This window comes from Pyxicephalus adspersus, chromosome 5, assembly GCF_032062135.1.
Source record: "Pyxicephalus adspersus chromosome 5, UCB_Pads_2.0, whole genome shotgun sequence".
Taxonomy (NCBI): domain Eukaryota; kingdom Metazoa; phylum Chordata; class Amphibia; order Anura; family Pyxicephalidae; genus Pyxicephalus; species Pyxicephalus adspersus.
The window spans coordinates 68,022,714-68,046,400 of record NC_092862.1 but is presented as its reverse complement, the minus strand read 5'-3'; the positions used below and the strand labels follow the sequence as shown (position 1 = coordinate 68,046,400).

At 36.2% G+C, this 23,687-nt stretch overlaps 1 protein-coding gene across 1 annotated transcript; it reads left to right on the top strand.

The window, feature by feature from the left end:
- The first annotated feature begins 606 nt into the window (after window positions 1-606).
- Window positions 607-23,396, top strand: LOC140332023 (glutamate decarboxylase 1-like). The gene is made up of 15 exons (XM_072413334.1): window positions 607-682; window positions 2,453-2,596; window positions 8,395-8,637; window positions 9,491-9,581; window positions 10,647-10,759; window positions 10,898-11,013; window positions 11,705-11,784; window positions 14,731-14,785; window positions 14,956-15,072; window positions 15,329-15,393; window positions 15,889-15,967; window positions 19,432-19,581; window positions 19,850-19,957; window positions 20,296-20,385; window positions 22,747-23,396. The coding sequence occupies exons 1-15, from the start codon at window positions 652-654 to the stop codon at window positions 22,924-22,926; spliced, it is 1,662 nt and encodes a 553-aa protein (XP_072269435.1). The 5' UTR covers window positions 607-651; the 3' UTR covers window positions 22,927-23,396.
- Window positions 23,397-23,687: the final 291 nt, after the last annotated feature.

The window sequence follows — 23,687 nt, the reverse complement described above, 5'->3', positions numbered from 1 at the left end:
AAAAAAAAAAATTGTAATCTTTTCTATATTTAAAGTTTATGAATGCCCAGAATCCATTAACCCTAATACTTTATTTTTTTTGGTTCCTTTTCTTTTTCTGGTGTTATTAGTGCCAGAATCAGAAAATACTCAAAAGCAGAGCCTCTTTTGTTTTGTATAGAATGAGAAACAGTTTTTGTTGCTGTCTAGGTCCAGGTTCGGGTGATTTATCTATCTGTTTATACTGATGACCATTGTGAGGCACCTACCTCTGTGACAACTATCTAAAAAAGGTAATTCCACTAACTTCCTCCATAATATTGTGCCTTTGGGACAGAAAGTGAAGGGAAATACGTAGACATCAAAGAAGAGCCTAGCAGATGTTTAAACCCTTTTTTACTATATAAAAATCTGAAAGTTTACGCTTTAGCTATACATAATTTTAACAAATTAAATGTTAAATTGATGCTTTTCTGGAAAGAATAAGGTTGTTGTAATGTAACTGCTGCTCCAGGCAAAACCAAGTACTAGCAAGTAACTCCCACGTGGGAACAAATTGATAGACACACCCTTCATAGGAGGATTCAAAAAGACTCCATTCAATTCCATGATTAGTTCTCTGGTGTTGCAAGTTGAAGTGGCAGAATTTCTAGCTGTGCTGTTTGAGCAGTGATGGATTGTAAGACTACTGCCAATGATAACTGTAAGAATACTGCTTCTTTCTTATTATTTTCTGGGACTGGGCAATGCTGCCCTATAATGTGATCCCAATAAAGCATATTTACCTGGCTTTTTTATACATTTCTTTTAAAAGTCTTCTATTTTTTTTTTTGCTTTCTTCCTAAAAAATCCTTCCACAATAATTATTGTGTTGCTATTTTTTGTTTTCATATACTCTGTCTTCAGCTATTGGAAATATTAGAACCTGAAAAGTAAAAATACCATTTTTAAATACAGATTAACAAGACCCTTTTTATATTGTAATACCATAACAGCAGGTCTGACCATAGTATTTAATTTAGTGTTAACGTGCAATTATCCTCATGTTTTGTATAATTAAATTGTCAATTTGAGCAGAAAGTTAATGTGCTATATTTTAATAACATCACTGCTTTCAATTTGTCATATGTGTAAAGCTGCCAATTACATATTACTTGTGTGGGAAATTGGTGCCAAATGTAAGTGGTTTATTTATTTTGTTACCTAACTAAAGAATGAAAATCTGACCCTGTAAAGTATCATTATTAATTACTTTTGCTTGAATTCTACTAGAAAACATAACATTTTCCTTAAAGTAATATTTGCTTTATGGGAAATAAAGACTTGTTTTCCTATTTAAAAGACCCATTATGTAGAAGATTTTAATGAAACTTGTACCTCCAACTTGGTTTTAGCAGGTTTAGATTTTTTTTTTTTAATTTCCAATGTCCAATTTGTGCTTATTTAAACATAGTTGCGACACTGTGTTGTATGTTATTTATGTGCTTTTTGTGTTTTTTTTTTTTTTCTTCTACATTTAGCATATATATTAGGCTTATTTGTTAAATGTGAATGATGAGGCAAGTCCCCATGCTATATATGTAACTAAAATGCTAATATGTGAAATTACCTAGTTTTCTTAGTACAGCCAGACAACTTTGTAATTCTGTACAGTCAGACAATAAATCAGGTCCTGGATATACTGCAATGGAAGCAGTTTTATTGAGACTGCAACCTCTCAGATGCCTATTGCATATCATGAGCCGCAGTGTACTGAGGTCATCATTTCTATTCCTCCTGGCTGCATGTTTCCTGTTGACATGTGTGTTGCACTTGATTGGTTGATTGTACTAGCTCTTTCTCTAAAATCTCTTGTGCAGAGATTTACACACGCTGATATTTATACAAAATCATTCATTGTAAAAATTCTGAGGTTTATGTATGGATCATTAAAAATTTTTGGTTATGTCCATCTGTAAAAATATTTTGCATGATTCTAAATGTGTAGGAAATGCCAAACTGGTGGTATGTTTATAGTATATGCAGACCTTTAACTGAGATACAAATGAAAATGTGTAACCAGATCACTATATATTATATTTTGCTTTTGTATACAACATGGAAGAGTTAAACGGTTGTGTTTTTGGTGCAAGGACAAACAAGGGAGGGTGTCTGCTAGACAACCCCTCTGAAGAGCACAGACCTCAAATTCTATACTATGTACTACAGTGGATCTCACTAATGAGATGGAGTGGGGGTAAAACAAACAACCTCCCAAATACCAACCAATTGCTGTTTAATATTCACCATGTAGCAAACAGTATTAAAAGACCATACTGTCTCATATACAAAGGCCTCGTTCCAGCTGTATACTTACTAGAAATCTGTTTATATAACCTTGTTAATAAGTATTTTTGCAAAAGCAAGCGGATCTATTGCAAACCTGGGGCCACCATTAATGACTTTGAATCAACACTTGTACTCTTGTCAACAGGTAAATTTGTCAAGATTTGTCAAGATGAGATGTGTTCTGCAAATGACAAACATCTGAAGGATAAACCTGATAATCTGAAAACTGGAGATGAGTTGGAGAATGTTGTCCAGAATCATAGTGACTTTTCCAATCTATTTGCTTCAGGTACGTAGATTTCTGCAAGATCACCTCCATATTGCACATATTGTACTGATCACATACAGCAGCTATGATGCTAAAAAAACTACCATGACTGATATTGTAGGAGAACAAACAAGAGTGGTGACTACAGATGAAGCATAATATCCAGTGTTGGGATGATACATCTGCCTACTGCTTTTTCATGATTTAAAACTTTAGTATGATGGAACTATGAAAACTAACTCTAGTTAGCCTCTACAAAATAAACCCAGATTATCTTGAAATAGCATGCCTAGGGTGCAGTTGCTCAGTTAACCCAAAAATCCTTATTATCCATCCATTTTCCTTTATGCAAAATGTAGTTGTGCAGAGGTTGTCCTGGAATCTGTTGCTTTATTGCTACTAATGGACTAATGGAAATTCATGGGCTAACAATGCTGTGAATGTAAAAAAGTAAAACAGAGGAGTGTTTATAGACAAGAATACTGTATTAGTGATACACTTCTCAAATATAATATTGGTTCTTAATGTTGGAGGTACAAAATCTTACAGCTTAGTCTATTGCTGGATTGAGTGCAGTTCATAATTATAACACTAGATGTCGCTGTTACTAATTCTTGTGGTTTTTTTCCCTCCCTGTTTTTTTCTATGATGTTACATATATATCCTGTGTCATTCACCATGTAAGACGACCTTCCATTTTTTGCATGTTCCAATAAAGACAGTTTCTGTTAACCTACAATGGCTGTTCTGGGATGACTCCATTGCACTCAGCAATCATACTCTGCAATAGGTTATGGGCCCAGTCACTGAATAAAGCCTAGTGACCCAGCACGGCCCAGGCAGAACAGAGCCCAAGTGTGGCTGACGTGGAGATCAATATAAGGAAGCTTTCCAGAGACATATCCTATAGACAAGTAAGACTGTTTTTAAATAAAATATATATATTATAATAATTTTACGGAGACTGGCCAGAAACTCAGAGGTTAAACTCTCAGTGATCAAGCTGAACAATGACAATTATCAGCTATGGAAGTTTAAAGTGGAAATGCTGTTATCCAGAGATGACTTGTGGGAGGTTACCACCACAGGACAATGATCAGGACTGGGACAAGAAAAACAGACAGGCACGGGCCATTATAAGCTTACTAGTGGAGGATGATCAGCTCATTCACATACGCCACGAGGGCACAGCGAAAGGATGTACTGAAAAGACTGCATGAAAGATTTAAAGTTTAAATAGAAAGTTGTTTCTGCTGCGGAAACTTTACAAAATGAGGCTCAGCAAAGGACAGGACATGCAGGAGCATATAAAGGCCATGCTGGAATTGATTGCACAACTCAATCAATCGGGGAGAATAAAACAGACAGTCACGCCGCAGCCATGTTATGCAGTTTACCGGATACGTATACTGCACTCATTAATGTGGTGGAGACACGGCCTTAAACAGATATGACGCTAGCATTTGTAAAAACCAGACTCATAGATGAGTATCGGAGAAGAAAGGAATTGGTGCATGACTCCACAGAAACTGACACCAGAACCGCTCTTAAAGCTACAGATGCAAGGTTACACAGGAAGGAGACTAGGGTGTGTTTTAGATGCCACAAACAGGGACACATAAAGACTGTACTATATGAAAAGCAGAGCAAATGAGACGGCCTTCCTCATATACTAAACGGAAGGTCGAAGCCACAATCTCTGATCTATGGAAAAGAAAACTGGAATGCCACATTTAAAGTGACGGACAGCCATAAATGTCAAGGCTGGTGCATCGACTCGGGGGCAACCAGTCACATGACAAATGATAGAAGTTTATTCACAGAACTTGTTCTGAATAACAAAGAAACTATTTACCTTGCAGACAGACATAAAATACATGCAGAAGGATATGGGCACAGGACCCTTGTATGCACTGATGATGCAGGACACAATTTAGCTATACCAGTGAAAAATGTGCTTAATGTTCGTGATCTAGATGGAGGACTCCTTTATCTGTCAAGCGTCTAACAAGCAGAGGACTCACTGTAAAATTCCAAGGTGACAAGTGTTCTATCCAGGATGGCAAGCGAACAATAGCAAGTGCCAAGCTGGATGATAATCTGTATCACCTCAAAACAGTGAAGGAAAAGGTGAGAGTATGTACACATAAGCATAATGACTGCATACACATGTGGCACAGGCGTCTAGGCCACAGACACCCAGAATGTATACAGGAACTACAAAAGAGGAATCTGACAAAGGATCCCCTTGTCCAGTTACTGTTAAGTATTAATGTTGCATAAAATCCAAAGCTACAGGAGCAACACTTGCCAAAGTCAGTCAGAAGAGAGCTTCAAGACCACTTGACCTAGTTCACAGTGATGTGGTCCTCTAAACCCACCTACACCTGGAGGCAACAGGTACATAGTGACTTTCATAGACAACTATTCAAGATACATAGTCACGTACCTAATGCAACACAAGAGTGAAGTTCTTGATAAATTACAAGACTATGTAGTAAAGACCAGTAACAAGTTTTGGAGGAAGCCTCTCATAATTCGGCGTGATAATGGAGGTGAATTCACAGGATCTAAGATACAAAAGAATTTAAACCAGAATGGAATAGAGCATCAAAAGACCGTCTCATACACACCAGAGCAAATTGGGGTAGCCGAAAAAAAGAACAGAACTCTGAAATGTTTAGATGTATGCTGATAGACTCTGGACTAGCACAAAAACACTGGGGTGAGGTGGCAATGACAGCCACATATTTGCAGATCAGACTTTATTCCAGAACAGTGGAGAAAACTCCATATGAAATGTGGCACAATGAGAAGCCAAGTGTAAAACACCTAGAATTTTTGGATGCAAAACATTCATCTACGTTCCTGAAGAAAAACGCACCAAACTCCAAAACAGAGCATTTGAAGGTGTCTTTGTTGAATACAGTGAAATGTCAAGGGCTACAGAATTCTAAATCCCAAAACAGACAAGGTCACTATTAGCAACAGCATAACATTTGTTGAAGATATGAAAGACAATGTAATGACAACAGAAGAAGCAAGAACAGAAAAGAAAAAAGACACTGACCAGCCCACATCCGTAACCTCTGAACAAAGAGTTGGAAGTGAGTGCAGACTCTTACTAGTACGGAAGAGCAGAGACAAGCAAACTCAGACATAATACGGAGACGCTCAATGAGAGACAACAGAGGTAAACCACCTGTACGTTTCTCATAAAAGGCAAGCACTGCCAGTGCCAATGAACCTACATCTTGGGAAGACATATCTCCGCTTTCAGAACGGGAAGCCAGCAAATGGATAAAAGCTGCTGAGGCAGAGATAAAATCCATGCATGACACCAAAACATGGACACTTACAGAACTACCACCTGGAAGGAAAGCCATAGGCTGTAAATGGATTTTTAAAGTGAAGTACAATGCAGATGGCACAATTTAACGATACAAAGCAATACGGACTCTGCTGACAGTAGCCTCCACAAAGAAAATGCAAGTGAAACATTTTGATGCAAAAACTGCATTTCTACACGGAACAACCACCAGGGTTCAAAGATGAACAAAGGCCAGACCTAGTATGCAAACTTCACAGGAGTATATATGGTCTAAAGAACGCAGCCAGAGCATGGAATATAAAAATAAATGAAGTACTTACACAACAGGACTGTCAAAGGAGTAAAGCAGATCCCTGCTTATACACAAATTGGCAAGCAGATGGATCTACATGCCTATTTATGTGGATGATATCCTGATTTGTTTTGAGCAAGAAGGGGATGTAGCAGAAATACTGAAAACCCTAAATCAGCACTTTGAGACCAAGGATCTTGGCGACATGGAAAGAATTACCTCGGCATACAGATTGAGAGGAAGATGGCAGTTTTCTCCTGAACCAAAGACATAAAATACAAGAAATAATTGAAACATTCAGAATGGAAAATGCCAAACCAGTAAAGTTTCCCATGGAAACCAACTACTTGAAGGAGATGAATAGCCAAGATACCCTGTTACCAACTAATACTCGGTACAGGAGAGCAATAGGGAAATTGCTGTACCTTACCACTGCTACAAGGCTTGACATTGCAGCAACTATTTGAATCCCATGCTGAAAGGTTTCAATGCCAAGTCAGATGGACTGGAATTGTAAACCGTATTCGCTATCTGAAAGGGACTTAGCTGGTAACTTTGGCTTGTAGTGCAAACGATGAAAGCACCTTGATAAGATATGTGGATGCCGACTGGGCTGGAGACGCCAGCGACAGAAAATCTACCAGTGGTTACTTATTCCTTCTGTCAGGAGGTGCTATCCCTTGGACTAGCAGAAAGCAGCTCTGTTACACTATCTTCTACTGAAGCAGAGTACATTGCAGCAGCGCAGGCAAGCCAAGAAGTTTATATGGCTGAGACAACTGTTAACAGACTTGGGCCAACCACAGTTGGAACCAACAAAAATCTTTGAAGACAATCAAGGATGCCTTGCACTTGCGCAGATGGAAAGAGTTAACTTGAGAACCAAGCACATTGATGTGAAGTACCACTTTCTTAGGGATCTTCAAGAACAGGGACTCTTTTGAGTTACTTTACTGCCCCACTGAAGATATGACAGCAGATATCCTTACAAAGTCCCTGACCGCTGAAAGACACTCAAGGCATACAAAGAAGGTGGGTTTAACGGACTAAGCCTTAGCTGTTGAGAAAAGGGTGTTGGAGGTACAACATCTTACAGCTTAGTCTATTGCTGGATTGACTGCAGTTCATAATTATAACACTAGGTGTCGCTGTTACCAATTCTTACGTGTTTTTTTTTTTTTCTTCTCTTTCTGTTTTTCTATGATGTGTTACATGTGTCATTCACCATGTAAGGAGACCTTTTGTTTTTTGCATGCATGTTCCAATAAAGACAGTTTCTGTTAACCCACAATGGCTGTTCTGGGATGACTCCACTGCACCCAGCAATCATACTCTAACACTTAACAGCTGGACTGTAAGAAATCCGTTTGACGCCATAAAAGATGGCACTAAACAATATACAACTACTTTGAGATGTAGTACTGGAAATTATTTCAGAATTTGAGTCTAAACCTTAAAATGTCCAGTTCACAAACCTGTACATTCATTCAGTTACATAAAGCCAAGAAACATAGGCAAAAGATATATAAATATACAATATAACATTCTCATTCAAAATTCTGGATTTTGTACATTGAAAAATCATAAGTCTTTGATAATGCCATACTTCAAATAATGAAGTGTGTGACAATTATTGAGTTAAGTACAATGTGTGCCCACAAAAGCAAAATTATAGATAGAAAAAACGGAATGATAAATTTACAGTCCCCATGTAGCTAATGTATGGCTGTCATTTCACTAAAGAAATGAAAAAATACCCTCTTTTTGGGTGTCCCACAATTCAGATCTACTGACAGAAGGCCATAGAATTTTGGTCTTTAGAAAAATATATTCTATATAAATCTGTCTGGTACACCTCATAAACTCAGATATAAGAAACTTTGGAAGAGAGACCTCCATTTAATCTGGTAAGGTGGAGACTGGTAGATGGCTGCCTATAACTGACTACTCTACGTAGGTATCTGGTCCTAACTGCATTACCAAGTTTGACCCACAGAGCTCGCTTTTGTTATCAAGGTTTAGGTCAGAAAATGTCTATTAAACAGCTTTTTGACTTATGGGGAAAGGGAAGGCGGGTGACTGAAAGAGAAAAAGAAAAACATCCTACTGTACATAGCTTTTATAATACACCTATTGTTAAGTGACCAATGCTTTTTTTTTTTTGTTTTTTTTTTTTTTTGTTTTTTTGCTTTACAGACTTGCTCCCTGCAAGGAATGGAGGAAGGTATACTGAAGACTTTTTGCTAGAAGTGTTCAATATTCTATTTGGTTATATACAAAAAACCTTTACTGGGAAAAGCAAAGTTCTGGACTTCCACCATCCTCACCAGCTACTAGAAGGCTTGGAAGGCTTTAACCTTGATTTATCGGATCAGCCAGAGCCTTTGGAGCAAATACTTGTAGACTGTAGAGATGCCCTAAAATATGGAGTTAAAACAGGTACTGGGCTGCTTTTTGTTATGCTTGTTCAAACTTATGATTTTATTGGCAATCCATTGGTTGCTACACTGTGACAATGCTTTTCCATTGCATGAACTAAACACAACTGGATAAAGGTGCAATTGGATTACCAGCAATGGCAGTGCAGTGTTGTACACAGTGCAAAATAATTCAGTGCTTCTACACTAAGGTTTCATACACACTCTCTAGATAATTGTCTCCCTAGATGAACTTTTTTTTTTTTGTCTTGGGTAAAAAAAATCTTATTATCTTATACTTATCCAATGCACCTTCTGCCCAACATCCAACAATCTTTTGGATTCTCTGTGATGAATGACCGTTAATAACCACAGTGATTTTGTATGTGAAGGGGAACAGCAGGGTGTTGCCCGCTTGTCCCCCTTCCTTACCCATAGAATTGTGTGTGTGTTCAGTGCTCCTTCATTTGTAAAGACTAGGAAGATGATTAAGAGAAGAAAAAAGCCCTTGGCAAATCTCTGCACAAATATTTTGGCATGTATATTGCCATAAAAAGAGTTAAGGGGTGGGGGGCAAAAAAGAATGTAGCACTTTTATGATGGTCCTCTGGTGTCCGTTATTGCAGATCATTAGATGTGCAGAATACAAAAGCTACAAAGTCATTGTTTTCAATGCAATTTTCACATCTTGGATGTGTATGGTTACTGGCGGACAATTCTCTGGCTAATGTGCTAATGTTAATTCAGACATTGGCATAAAGTACAAGAACCATTACAGTTCTGTAGGGTATATTGTACTAACTTTAATTCTTTATTGGTATGTAGCCTCTGTTTTGGTCATGCATGCATACTCTAATACCTTGTTTTCTTTTCAGGCCATCCTCGTTATTTTAATCAACTTTCTAGTGGGCTTGACATGATTGGCCTTGCTGGCGAATGGCTGACTGCAACTGCAAACACAAACATGTATGGTAACAGTGTTGAGGGTGTGGTGTGTGTGTGTGTGTGTTTGTTTGTTTTTCATTTTTTCCCCAACCCCTGCATCTAACACTTGGTCTGATATTCTGGTTGGATGTATAAGAAAACCATCTTATCTACTAAAATGTGATGGGAGATGATGGGCTTCTAGGTCATGAAGCTCAATAGGAGACCTTCCACATTCTTCTAGGTTTAGAACCTAGAACCCTTTTCCAGCAAGATTCCTTCACCGGCCCCACTGGCAATACTGGATAATACTATCTGGTCATTTTTAGGTTCTAAAATTTTAATCTTAGCTCAAAAATGATTGCATCATGTAATAACTTCTCACATGGCTTTTTTTTTAAGTAATTCATTCACTATCCCATCAGTCTCTTTACAATGATCATATTTTTGTTGAGGATTTTTGGTCTTTTTTTTGTGCTATTATGCTGTGTTTTTTTTGGTTTTCATAACACAGAGCTGTGCATTATGGCTAAAGAGCTTCACATTGTCTTGTCTGTACAAAGAACATTGATCCAGATGTGTGGTTTGTTGGAATTAAACTTTTCAACCTAAGTCATGCTGCCATTTTTTTTAGGAGAGAAGATACCGGTAGATGCTTTCTCTTGGCAACTTTTCCAAATAAGCCATACTTGTCCAGTCTTTTTCTAAAATTTAACTTGGCATCGGTGGGTTTTGGCTATTTTTTTTTAGGTGAAATATACTGGTAGGTCCACTCCTGAGTGGATTAGCAACTATCTTGATTGCTTTTACTTGTAAATACATTTCTCAGATTGATGTGTAGCAACAAGTGCTTCTAAGATTATTGCTGATGTATTTTGCCCTTGACATTGTGTTAACACATGCTTGAATGCTCCAGACCACCAAACTGCCAAAACCTCTGCTTTAAAAGTGCTGATTATTATTGCTGACCAGGTATTCAAACGCACAGAGCTACTATTTTAACTTCTTAATTCACAGTGGAAGTGCTAAAGGTGTACCTGTTTTTTTTTTTTTCACATAGTTTCTGCATTATGAATATTATTGTTATGGGTTATGTTTTTTTTACAGGTTTACATTTGAGATTGCCCCAGTTTTCATTATTATGGAAGAGTTAATAATCAAGAAAATGCATGAGCTGATTGGATGGAGAGAAGGACAAGCAGATGGCATATTTTCACCAGGTAAGTGTTGGTTTGTGAATGTTATTCCCACCATGTGTTTTGATAAGAGTTTACATTTTTTTTTATTTATTTTTATTTTAATATTAATGCCTTTGTCTATTCATATTTCATAGACAATTATTTTTTCCTTTTTTTTAGGAGGTACTATTTCTAACCTTTACAGTGTCCTGGTGGCTCGCTACAAGTTTTTCCCTACAGTGAAAACAAAAGGCATGGCCGCATTGCCAAGAATTGTGTTATTTACATCAGAGAATGTATGTAGCCTTAATATACCATATAGTAAATGGAAATTGTATCAAATGTTGAGGGTGATTATCAATGCTATTTTGACACTGATGAATATTGCATTCTTTTTCTTTAGCAACCTGTATAAACTACTTCGAAAATTATCTATTCATTCTTTAATACAACTTCAATGTGTGTTTTTCTTTTTTCCCAGTTTTCGAAATGGTAAATACTTTAGACTACAATTGCTATCTACAGTGTTTCATTTAAAACCCATGCTCACCACTTCTACTGCTCCAATTGAGTTTCCTATTGCCCCTTTATAGGTATTACAGTACCTTCTATGCTGCCCCAGCTTCTTTGTCCTTGGTCTTCCCACTGCCCTGTGTCTCCAGCTATTTTATCTGGAAAGGATAATGTTTGGTTTTTAAATTCATCTGGTGTGTACTTCCACCCTTCATTGGTGTCACTTCTTTATTGTAATTCATAAGCTGTTTTCAGTAAATACTGATTAATTCTACTCTGCCAAGGCTGTTAAGACTGTCAGGCATTCAAATGGGATCAGATAAACATTTATCCTATACTGTCCCCGGGCATTGTACATATGATGATACAACAGATGGCTATTATTGTGTTTTGCTGCATAAAAGCTCAAAACTTTTTTGTTTTGCATTTATGATTTTCAGTTAAATTATTGAATAACCTGTTTTGTTTGCTTAGAGTCATTATTCTTTTGAAAAAGCATCTGCTGTCCTTGGAATTGGGATAGAAAATGTTGTTCCTGTAGCATGTGATGACAGGTAAGAGTTATACAAATGTGAGTATTCAAAAGAATTTTTTTTTAACTTCAGAATAAATATATTAAATGATGAAAACAAATATCACCCTGATATTTGTTACCCTTGAGGCCAAGGGCTAATAAAATCAATTTACTGAATTTTAAAGCATACTGGTGTTTTTTAATCTGATATAAATTCCAGCTTTCTTAAGTTCTGACATATAAAGTCCTATTTTTATTAGGAATCTTCACACAATGTATTCACTTCAATTATACAGTCAAGTGCAAATCTATTTCCTGTTTACCATCCTTGTATTTGCACTAATTCTAATTGCATCAGACTTACAGTATATTTCCTGTGTTGGAACCACTCCAGCTGAAATTTAAACTTACAAAGTAACATCTAAAGCTATTCTGCACAATGAAATGCAAATTATTTATCCAGGAGGATAAGACATCAGGAACTACCGCATTTCAAAGACACAAGGCACTGCACTGCCTAAGAATGAAGTGTGTCAGTTATATGCCAAGTAAAGTTTAAATTCATCAGCTATAGATGCTTGCTGTGGTTCAACTGAAAGTTGAACAACTCTTGAAGCTTGTACACTTATGGATACATGGTGGCACGACAAAATGTTGTAACAGGTGGAATGAAACTGCCAATTAGATCTGAAAATTTCATTCTAAAGAATGTCAAGTGTCCATTTAAAATACTTGACCTATAATAATGTCTATTTAAATAAATCCTGAAAGGCCTTTGCTTAAAAGGATGGATGGAGATATATATTTTTATATGACTTGGGACTCAATGACTTGTCCCAAGTGTGCATATAAGGACAAACTTTTGAATTACCTTTTATATATGTCTATGCATTCTGGCTCCAAGCGTTTGATCTGGGCTTTGAAATAGATTATTTATTAATAATGCCTTTTGTCTATTTTTCATATTTCATAGACTATTTATTTGGTTCAGACATCTCCAACTCTACTATGATAATGCATGTAATGTTGGTGAACCTAGCATAAGATACATTTTGTCATGTTAAAACACTAAATCAGTGGTGCCCAACCTTTTTTCATCTGGGGCCGCTGTTGATACTGATAAACTCGCTGGCCACAATGCCAACAGACCATAAAGATACAAAATATTAAAATGAAATTTAATTGAAATATTTCTAGTTACAGTAACATACAATGACCAAATAAAAGTAATGACAAATCAAGAATTTCTGCGCTCACCACTTGATGATCATTTTATTAATGCAACATTTTAATGAAAGATAAAAAACGAAATCTATCATACAGTGCTGGCTGGTCATATATTGCTCCCCGCTTACAATTCCTGTACCAAAATGCAGAAACTACACCATACAATTGCCCTGATTTATGAAAGCTCTCCAAGGCTGGAGAGAACTGCGTGATCCAGAAAACATGGAATGGATTTTTAAAAATCATTTTCTTTTTGCTAGCAAATGTTTAGAATCCTGGACCAGATCCATCCCAGGTTTGCTGGATCACCCAGTTCACTTCTGAAAGTGTATTCTCTCTAGCCTTGGAGAGCTCATAAATCAGGGCCAATGTGTCCTGTCAGTTATAGGGGCCACTAACCTTCCTTGTACCCTAAAATCTCAGGGTTTTCAGAAGGTAAGTGACAGGGTAGCACAGTATGACAGGTAATGTTTTTTCATATCTTGTGATGGTGCTGTAGTGATTAAATGCTTAGCCAGAAGAGTCCTGCACTTGCTGTTACATTTCCCTTTTCCTAAAGAGAAAATGGGGTCATAGAGTAGGGGGATAGCTATGTGTGACAGGGTAGCATGATATAATGGGTATAACATTTTAATTGGGAAGGAGAGGGGGGACAAAAGGCATTTCCTACTGGCTCTCACATTTCCACATTTCCTACTGGCTCTCACATTTCCACATTTCACAGATGGTAAGTGGCCAGCTATGTGTAATGGGCTCCCCACCAGCTGCTCAGTCTCTCACACTGCAGATTTGACTCTGAGCGGTACTGAGCATCTCCCCCTTAGCCAGGATTCTATGGCCTGAGGAGGAGGTAACCTCACCGCCAGTCTGAACGCAGTAGTTTTGTGTGTGCCCTATCTCCGGCAAGACAACAAGCAGAGAGGGCCCGGTGTTGCCCGCGGACCATAGGTTGGCACCATTGCTTCAAATGCTGGTTACTTTTGTCACTTTATATTTGACACTTTTTACAGAAAGGTAGTGCCAGTGGTCTAAAATACTGAGCCAGATATTGCACAAGTATGAACATCCTGGTGTCTGTTTTTGCTTTGGTCACAAATGTGTGTGTATGTATGTGTGTATGTATGTGTGTATATATGTATGTATGTGTATGTATGTGTATATGTATGTATGTGTATGTATGTGTATATATATAATATATATATATAATCTATATCTGTTGCTGTACTTTGTGACTGGTCAGTAATGTATGTCATGTAGATTTGTAAACTGTCTAAAAGTCCACTTCTAAGTACCTGTCACTACACTTGGATATCTATCTAAAGCTGCATACACACCTGCAATTTTTCTCGTTGGAAAGGATCTTTCACGATCCTTTCCAACGAGAAAAGACTGCACGATGCATGAACGATGCTGTACATACAGCACCGTTCATGCTCTATGGAGAGGGGAGGGGGAGAGCGACGGAGCGGCACCCTGCTGCGCGCTCTCCCCTTCCCTTTCATTAGGATCGGTCGTCGTCCATCGTCCATGGATCCGCCAGGACGGTCGTCGGACGATGGGCGACGACCGACTGTACACACGGCAGATTTTCGCCCGATTATCGGGCGAGAAAAATTTGCCGTGTGTACGCAGCTTAACCCAATGCAAATAGGCATGCTAAGCTTAAAAAAAAAAAAAAAAAAAAAAAAAAACTAATTTAAAAAGATTTAGTGGCTGTAAAAAGTTTTAATTATATAGCTTATTTTTTTCATGTTTTTAGAGGAAAAATGATTGTGTCAGATTTGGAAGAGAAAATACTTAAAGAAAAGGAGCAGGTGAGAAAGTAAACCCCTACAAACTTAATTCTAAATGTGTTTTTTTTAAAGTCCTTTCTTTAAAAACTTAAAAATGGGCACTGTACATTTTTGGTGTGTGTGTTTTTGTTTTTTTTGTTTCCTTTCTCATTTTTCATTACCTGAATATATTTGTTCCCCTCTTTTTGCAGGGGCATGTTCCGTTTTATGTCAGTGCCACGGCTGGGACAACAGTGTATGGAGCATTTGATCCATTTTCAGAGATTGCTGACATTTGTGAGAAGTATGGACTTTGGCTGCATGTTGATGTAAGGTGGATTTCATTTTATTTTAATAGAAATTTTTACATTTTAGACATGCATTCTGCAAGCTGCAATTAAAAGACATGACATGCATGACTGGCAATAGCTTGCTACAATTTGGTGCAAAACAATACTTTAGCTTGTCCAGAGCAATACCGTCCTGTGTAAATTAGTCTTGTCATTGTGCATATTTTGGTAGCAAATTCTAAACACTATAAAGCCTTTCCTAAGTCTTTTTTTTTTTTTTTTTTTCTCTTTACAGGCAGCTTGGGGTGGAGGATTGTTACTGTCAAAGAAACACAGGTTTAAGCTGAATGGAATTGAAAGGTGCTCTATTTTTAAAAATGTATTCTATTTCACCTATACAAAGTTTAGGCATATGACTAATTTATAATTTTTTTTTCTTTCCCCTGACCTTTTCATGATTTTGTATTCCACACGCAACTATATTTCAATGATACAGGGCTGTCTAACTTGTAGCCCATGTAGGTTGCAGCTGTGGGCTAACATTCTGTGCATTGCAGCACCCCACAGTAAAATAACTGCAGCATGGGATATTTAATGAATAGAGTGCGGAATAACTCAAGGCTAAAAATGTTGGCCTCTTAAGTTGGTCATCATGTGTGGATGTGTATGGAAATGGTTCTCTACAATCCACAGTAACAGAACTGATTTTCTAATTGTTCTAAAACTGATGTAAAATTGTTCTAAAATGTAGACATATATTGTAAAACAAGTAAGGGAAATTGTGTGGTACAGGCTTTTTTTCTCTCTAGTAAACTATTACTTTCCGTACTTACATTTAACTCATCATTTCATTAGGGCTAATTCAGTAACCTGGAATCCTCATAAAATGATGGGTGTACCGCTGCAGTGCTCTGCCATCCTAATTCGAGAAAAGGTAATTTTGGGTTATGTTGCAATTTAAACTGGCTAAAAACTGGCTACTTGTACTGTAGTATAAAGCAAAAATACATGGGTGAACAAACTAAACTATTTTATATGTAGCTACAATAACATAAATCAAACCATTGTGTGCCTATTTGATCAAAGCTATTTGTTAAGTATACCGACTGCAAGTGCTTTGTGGATGGTTACTGTTGCATCAAAGACAAATGTGTTTCCCTAACTGATTAACAATGCCACATCCTATAATGGATAACAAACAAAATATATCAAGCAGTAGGACTTTTAAGACATTAGATAATTAACATAGTGTATAATAAAACTGTCATTTATTTGTACAAAAAAAACTTTTCTTTTATATAACTGTTATTGTATAAGTCTCTGATTTAATTATTCTAGCTTCAAGCGTTTCGTGGAATTGTGTACCACTTCATCAGGAACATAATTCATGAGACCTATAGCATAACATAATATCATTTTCACAATACCTAACAATTCAAAAAAATTAACTGGTATTTATTTTATAGTTACTACAACCCACAATGGATAAACCAGTGAAGTTCTTTCAGGAAAGGATGGTCCAGGGGTACAGCAGATTAGTTTGACACCGCTCCCACTTCCATAAAATATAACTTCATAAATTATCAAATCAAGAAGAGCAAACGAAGCAGTTTTTTGTTGCAAAACAAAAGTTCATTTATACATAGTTGTTCATCATGTTAACATCATAGATTTTGCAACTGTACAAATAAAATAAAATGCCAATAAAGACAAAAAGGTTGACCAAAAAGGTGTACCCCAAATTAAATATATGTTGCTTTCATACAAGTGTCTCATTTCGTCTTCTGGCTTCTGCAGGGGAAGTTTGAGACTATGGATTGTGTAGGTGATGTATTTAGGGTTATGGATAAGCAGGCCTTGTCGAGGAATTCAAACTATATATAGGCTGGTATAAAATAGTCCAGTTTCAAGGTGATATACTTTTGTTTTTAAGTCCGTAAAGGGGTAGATGAGAAAGACAATAGTGTCTCCGTCTGATATTTGTGAGATTTGTAACAATGTAAAAGTTCAGTGTTTCATAAATTAAGAGAACTACTTGTGGTAATAAAAGGGTTAAGTGTCCCAGGAGTTGGAAGGACTACCATATATAGTGTAGTAAAAAATGGTCAACCTTTTGTCTTTATTGGATTTTTTTTTTTTGTACAGTTGAAAAATCTGTGATGTTAACATGATGAACAACTATGTATAAAGGAACTTTTGTTTTGCCACAAAAAGCTGCTATTTTCTCTCCAACAAAAAATATTTTGTCTTTCAGCAAAGTAGTGATCAAAAATAATCTCTGCCACCCAAAATCACATATTGAACATTATAATTCAAATACCTATACTCCATTTAGATTTATAATAAAATTTGTTTCCAAAATGTATATTAGCTCAAACAGTGACACGTGTGTCATGAACTTAAACATCCCATACCAAGTGAAGAAAAAAAAGAATCAATACGTATTTGTAACCAATATTTTAAGCCTATGGTAAACACAATTATTGTATCCCCCCCCCCCCCCAAAGCAACAGTGCAAAACAGACCCCCTTACCTGCACACTGTAACTATTTATAGATGCCAGATCTGGGTTTGTATTTAATTTTCTTAGGTGAAACCACCAGATTCGAAAATAAATGTGACATGCATATGAACTACATTGTTTAGCCATTGATCTATGTTAAACTGCATACTCATTGAAATAAATCCTTAAAAGGTGTTTGCTTTTACCTTATCTAGAAGTTACTCAGACCAAACCTAACCTTACCAACCGCAGCATAATCCATATAGGAGAGGGCCCTTGTCATGCAGCCATCCTCCTTATATCCCCCGCTCAATTGACACCATCCCTGAGATCCCTGTAAACCAGAGAGTCAACATACCTTCTAGTGAACCTAGATGTGTTCATAAATACGTCTCCTAAATTGTCGTTTTGTCTTTTCAATATAGAAAGTGCCACATCCACATAAAGCTAAGGATATAATGCAGGTGGTATTGCAATTTACATTTTAATTTAGGTCTTAGATTCAATCGATTTTTATTTATTTATTTTTTTTATGTGAGAAAGGATCTATTTGCAATGGTTGTGCAGGACCCACATGGATATGTACCCGTTGCATAGTATCCTTCAATTTCACAGAAACTTGTATGTATTCATTTTATAAGGATAATAACTTTCAATAATTGAACTGTGGAGTAGGGGTTGGATGTTTTTTAATATTTAGCAGGTAAAAATTTTTGTTTATTTTGTTGGGAGTACCAAGTTGATGATGCCTATTTTTCTTTCTGTTTTGCTAGAGTTGTCAGTCCTACCAAATAGGATATTTGTACTGGTCTGGACATTTTACTTTTTGGAATGCTTTCTTAAGAATTTTCTTACTATAGCCCCGCTCTAATAGTCTAGCTTGTAATTCTTTAGCTACTACTTTGTAATCTTCCTCATTAGAGCGGTTACTGTACATTATCATCATCAAGGAATACAAGATGAAGTATGTGCACTCTTCGCAGATAATATGGTATTACCTGCAGTTGGTTTTCTGTATAGATTAGAAACTTTTCTGTATAGATTAGATGATTATTATGTGGAATCAGAATAAACTTTGATCTAAAAATGGAATTACGTTTTGGAATTACGTTAAGTTCGTACTGCATTGCAGTGGTGAAGGTATTTGTAATTTTTCAAAAAATTTTAAAAGTTCTTGCTCTGTTCCATTATAGTTCATCAACACATCATCAATGTATCTTATCATATTGTTGTTGTGTTGAAGGTATATTGAGAAAGCGTCATCTGAGAAGACCTTTCACACCCCCCCCCCCCCCCCAGGTACGGGTTGACATATGTGAGGGCACGCCTCTTCCATTGCCACACCCTGTAACTGGTTAATTAATAAATATTTTGGAAATATAATGATTGGAATTGAAATTTAATGATTTAGGTTTAGTTAATGACTTTATATTTATTTGAAGTTTGAGCTGTCATAAATGTATCTGCTGTACCCCCGAACCATCCTTTCTTGAAGGAAATTTACCGGTTTATCCAATATGGGTTGTAATAAATATATAGTAAGAAAAGGCAGTTTTTCTTAAAAATCATGTTAAATAAGTTATGTAAAATGTTTTTTTTTTTGTTTTTTTTTTTTGTTTTTTTTTACAAAAATATGGTTTTATATACACAATGTTAATATTCAATTATCTAATGCCTTAAAAGCCCAGCTGCTTAATATAATTTGTTGGTTACGGTTACTGTGGTTTTTTTCCCTTACGGCTCTCCTTTCCCTTCATTATGTATCCATAATTGCATAGTTTCATCTTTATTTTTTGAATAGAAATTTTTATATACAAATGCCATGTTCCAAAGTAAATTGTGTGTGTTTTTTTTTTTTTTTTTTTTTTTTTTTTTTTTTTTTTTTTTTTTTTTAGGGTCTTCTGCAAGCTTGTAACCAGCTGTGTGCCAAATATCTCTTCCAGCCAGACAAACAATATGATGTGACCTATGACACTGGAGACAAAACAATCCAGTGTGGTCGACATGTTGATATATTTAAACTGTGGCTCATGTGGAAGGCAAAGGTAAGTGGCTTGAATGAGGGGAATTTATATCATTGTATTGCTGCACCACAGAATGAATGAGAGAGTGAAGAGTACATACACTGCTTTAATAATTGCAAAGGGTTATGATTTTTTTAGTCAAGTTTTTCTGTTTGCTTATCTGTTTTCCCTATGTATTTTTTTTTTCTTCCCTTTTAAATCTCCCTTTTCCAAAAATATAAATATATTATTTAAATGGGTTAACATTGCTATTGTGATTCAGTGTTTTTTTTTTTTCTCCTTGTTTAAGGGTACCAGTGGCTTTGAACTCCAAGTTAACAAATGTCTTGAAAATGCTGAGTACTTGTACAAAAAACTTAAAACGCGGGATAACTTTGAACTAGTTTTTCCTGATGAGGTAAGAATCTAATTATTGGGTCATTTGTATGATTCACATGTGACTTGTTGCTTATTGGCAGTAAGAGTTGTTACTAATGTATAGAATATGATTGAGTTTTAAATGTTTGCATAACTTATGTACAGCTCAGCAATTTTGACAACTTCATAGAGCGATCAGGCAGGTAAGGATGACTATTTGAAAAGTGAGATGATCTGTCCCTCTGCAAACACAATATACATGTCACTGCAAGTTTGTCTTTCAAACCCTGGAATACCTTAGCCATTTTAGCTAACTAATGTTAAATAACAGTAAGAATAGTATGCTTTTTGATTCTGATAAATTCTTTTTGTTTTCAGCCTGAACATACAAATGTGTGCTTTTGGTATATACCACCCTGTCTCCAAGGAATGCCAAAAGATAGAGAATGGAATGTGAAGCTGCACAAGGTAAAATCTCAATATAAATATAGATGTATAATGTAGCAATATAAATATAATATTTTTAATATAATTTATATTTTATATTGTGCATGTATGTACTCTTTCTATTATATCCTAAAAACCTTTTTATTGAATTATAAAGTCATTTGGTCTTTGACAGGTCTTAAAATATGATGTGTCCTTTATACAAAATGTTAAATGACACATCTCATAAACCCTAAACCAAATTCAGAAGCAGTGTGTGAAATTTAGGTACACCCTTACCACTTCCAAAAGGGTAGGTAACAGCTAGGTGCTGCTGACCATATACAATTCAATAATTGTCCCAAAGTGTGACCACCTTTATAAAAGCAGACATTTTGGCAGTTTGCTAATCTCAAGCATTCGGTGTGTTCACACCATGCCAGGGAGAAAAGGCACTAAAAAATTTAGGTTCATCATTCTACAGAGAAAAACATATTGAACTACATTCAGTGAAAAACATCCATGTATTTTGCCAATTTTTCCAGCAGCTGATGAAGGCAGCAATGCTCAGGTTTTCAAAGTTGCATCTGAACAAATCACGAGATTTAAGAGACAAGGTCCTTTAGAACACATGAGACCCAGGTGGATATATTTGGGTGAAAAAAAAAAAAACCCTGCATGTGGATGCAAATGCCTCATATCAATTGTCCAACAATGAAGGGGTGACGGATTTGGGCTTGTTTTAGTCACATGACCTGGTCACCTTTGCAGTCATTAGACTATGAGCTTTTCTGTATACCAAAGTGTTTGAGTCAAATGTGATGCCATCTGTGATGCATAACCCAGGACAATAATCCCTAGCACAACAGCAGCGATAGCAACAGCAATCTAAAAAAAAAAATGTGTTGCAATGGCCCAATCAAAGTCTAGATCACATCACAATCAAAATGCTGTGTTGGGGGAGCTGTGTGTAAATGAATGTCCGCAAACCTCAATGATTAGAGGCAATGGTCTAAAGCGTGGGACAAAATCAATGCGTTTATTGCTGCTAAAGGTAGAGATGCAAGCTAATAAATTATGAGGTTTACTTCACACATGGTTTCCCCATTTTGGCTTTTTTTGGTAAGTAATGATGCAGTGAAATCTGTAACATCAAAGGTCAGATCTAAATTTTAGAACCTGCCAGGAGACACACACTTTAATAAATACTACAGGTTGATCCCAAATCAAAACCTTTATTGCGCTGACCAGTTTCACACTGCAGTATCCTATTTCTGGTAACTGCTGGACAATTTTTGACTACTGGTGTCCTACCTTCCCTACGTATTAAATGCATTTATGTATTGTAGAATTGTATGAACTTTGCACATTTTTCACAGTTAAAGGTGTGAATGGACTCTTAGAAAATGCATAAAATACCAAAAACATCTCCTTTAATACTGGTATGAAGCCAGTCTTCCTCATTCCAAACAAACCTGATTGTGGTTGTATTTCATAATCTGGGAAAAGGCACAGGGATTGGCCATAAAGAACAGCAACCTTCTGCATTAATCTTTCACCACTGCTAAGTCAGCATAGATAGAGATCTAGAAGCTGGCTGGGCAGAAAATAAACCAAAGTCAAACAGATAAAAGAATATTGTATGAAGTTAATAGTTAGGACAATAACCTTTAACAACAAAAAGCCACTTGAAAACCTCTAGGTATTTAAATTTTATAACCGTCTTTGGTTTCTAATACCATCTTCTGGCCCCGTTACAAACTCACTAGAAAACTAAAGCAACTAACTCCCTCATCCATTCAAATCAAAGGACAACAGCAACGTAACAGTACATATAACCCTATTGATATCTTTCCATCATTTTGGAACAACCAGATACACATATTATGGGTCCAATAAGCCTTGATATCCCCTGAAGCCAATTTAAGTGAAACGCGTCCATAAAGAAACTTGTTGTATGATTCTGGTAACTTAACCAACTTAAATCATAAGCAGTTCTTGAGTTGATCTTGTTTTTTCTCAGGAACAAAACATAAATCTGATTTTTATTTATTTGTTGAAAATATGTTTTACTGTAAATTAAGCTAATCGTTAGGAAATAAAGTAATTGTTTTTATCTATACTAACTCTATGCCTAAAAAGCCTCCTTGTCTTTCCTTTCTTTTTCAATACTTTCTTTGATCATGTAACACATTATTGTTGAGGCTTGACACACGATCAGGTTCACCTGCTAATATTTTGTTCAATATCTGATCCCCTGGCTTGATACATTTTTTGTTTTCCTAAGTCATGTGGGTAAAAAACTGTGGTGGCAAATACCAGTTTTTCTACCTTGGTGATTTGAGGTGGTACACTAGATTGCACTAGATTATTTAGGATAATTTTTTTTTCTTTAATGACTAGGTCACTGCCAAAATTAAAGCAAGGATGATGGAAGAAGGAACTGTAATGGTCAGTTACCTTCCTCTTAAAGAAAAGCCAAACTTCTTTCGAATGGTGATTTCCAACCCTGCAGCGAATAAAACTGATATAGATTTTGTTTTGGAAGAGATTGAAAGACTGGGACATGACTTGAAGCTATAATTGCCATGCAACCTCATGGCACTCTGCTAAAGGACTGTATGACAACCCAAAAAAAAGTTCCTGTGGCTATCTTTGAAGGGAAATCTGGATACCATTTTCATACCTAAAGCAATGGCATGATAAATCTGGTTTACAAACGTGCGTATTGCACTGATTATTATGCTGTATACCTTTTTTAAATTGCCTATTTATGTTCTTTTATGTTGTGTGTTTTGTAGTGTTTTTATAGTGTTGCCATTTTGGCTAAATTACTAGGTTTTAATGTAACTTTGTAGTTTTGATTTGCTGAGTTTAAAAAACATTCACAATAGAATTCACTATCTTGTACTTAATGTAACCTACCCTAAACATATAAAATGGCTTGGTTACATCACTAACTTGCTTTTATATTGTTTGCCTTGGAAATTGTAATAAATTCTTATAATGATTAAATTAAAAATGAGAAGTGTTGGTGTCCGGTATGTAACTAATAAGATTGCAGCATAAATGTAACCACAAAGACCATTTGAATTCAGTTCTCCAAAGTGTAGTCATAAGTGTTTTAAAATCGGTTTGTTAAACTACATCAACACATTGTTGTAAGAAGTAACAGAATCTTTGCAGGGATAAGTTCTAGGTTCGGTTATTGGCTAGGGCCCACTGTGCATTGAGTTTGCAGGTTGTCCTCGTGTTTTATGTGGGTTTCCTCCCACATTCCAAAAACAAGCAGTTAGATTAATTGAATGCCCCTCTTCCCCCCCCCCCCCCCCCAATTATGACCG

Excerpts from the sequence above, each read along its gene's own strand:
- LOC140332023 (XM_072413334.1), top strand. The coding sequence starts at position 652 with ATGGATTGTAAGACTACTGCCAATGATAACT. Across the intron at positions 2,597-8,394 it reads TTCCAATCTATTTGCTTCAG|ACTTGCTCCCTGCAAGGAAT; the intron begins GTACGTAGATTT and ends TTTGCTTTACAG. Across the intron at positions 20,386-22,746 it reads GGAATGTGAAGCTGCACAAG|GTCACTGCCAAAATTAAAGC; the intron begins GTAAAATCTCAA and ends TTTAATGACTAG.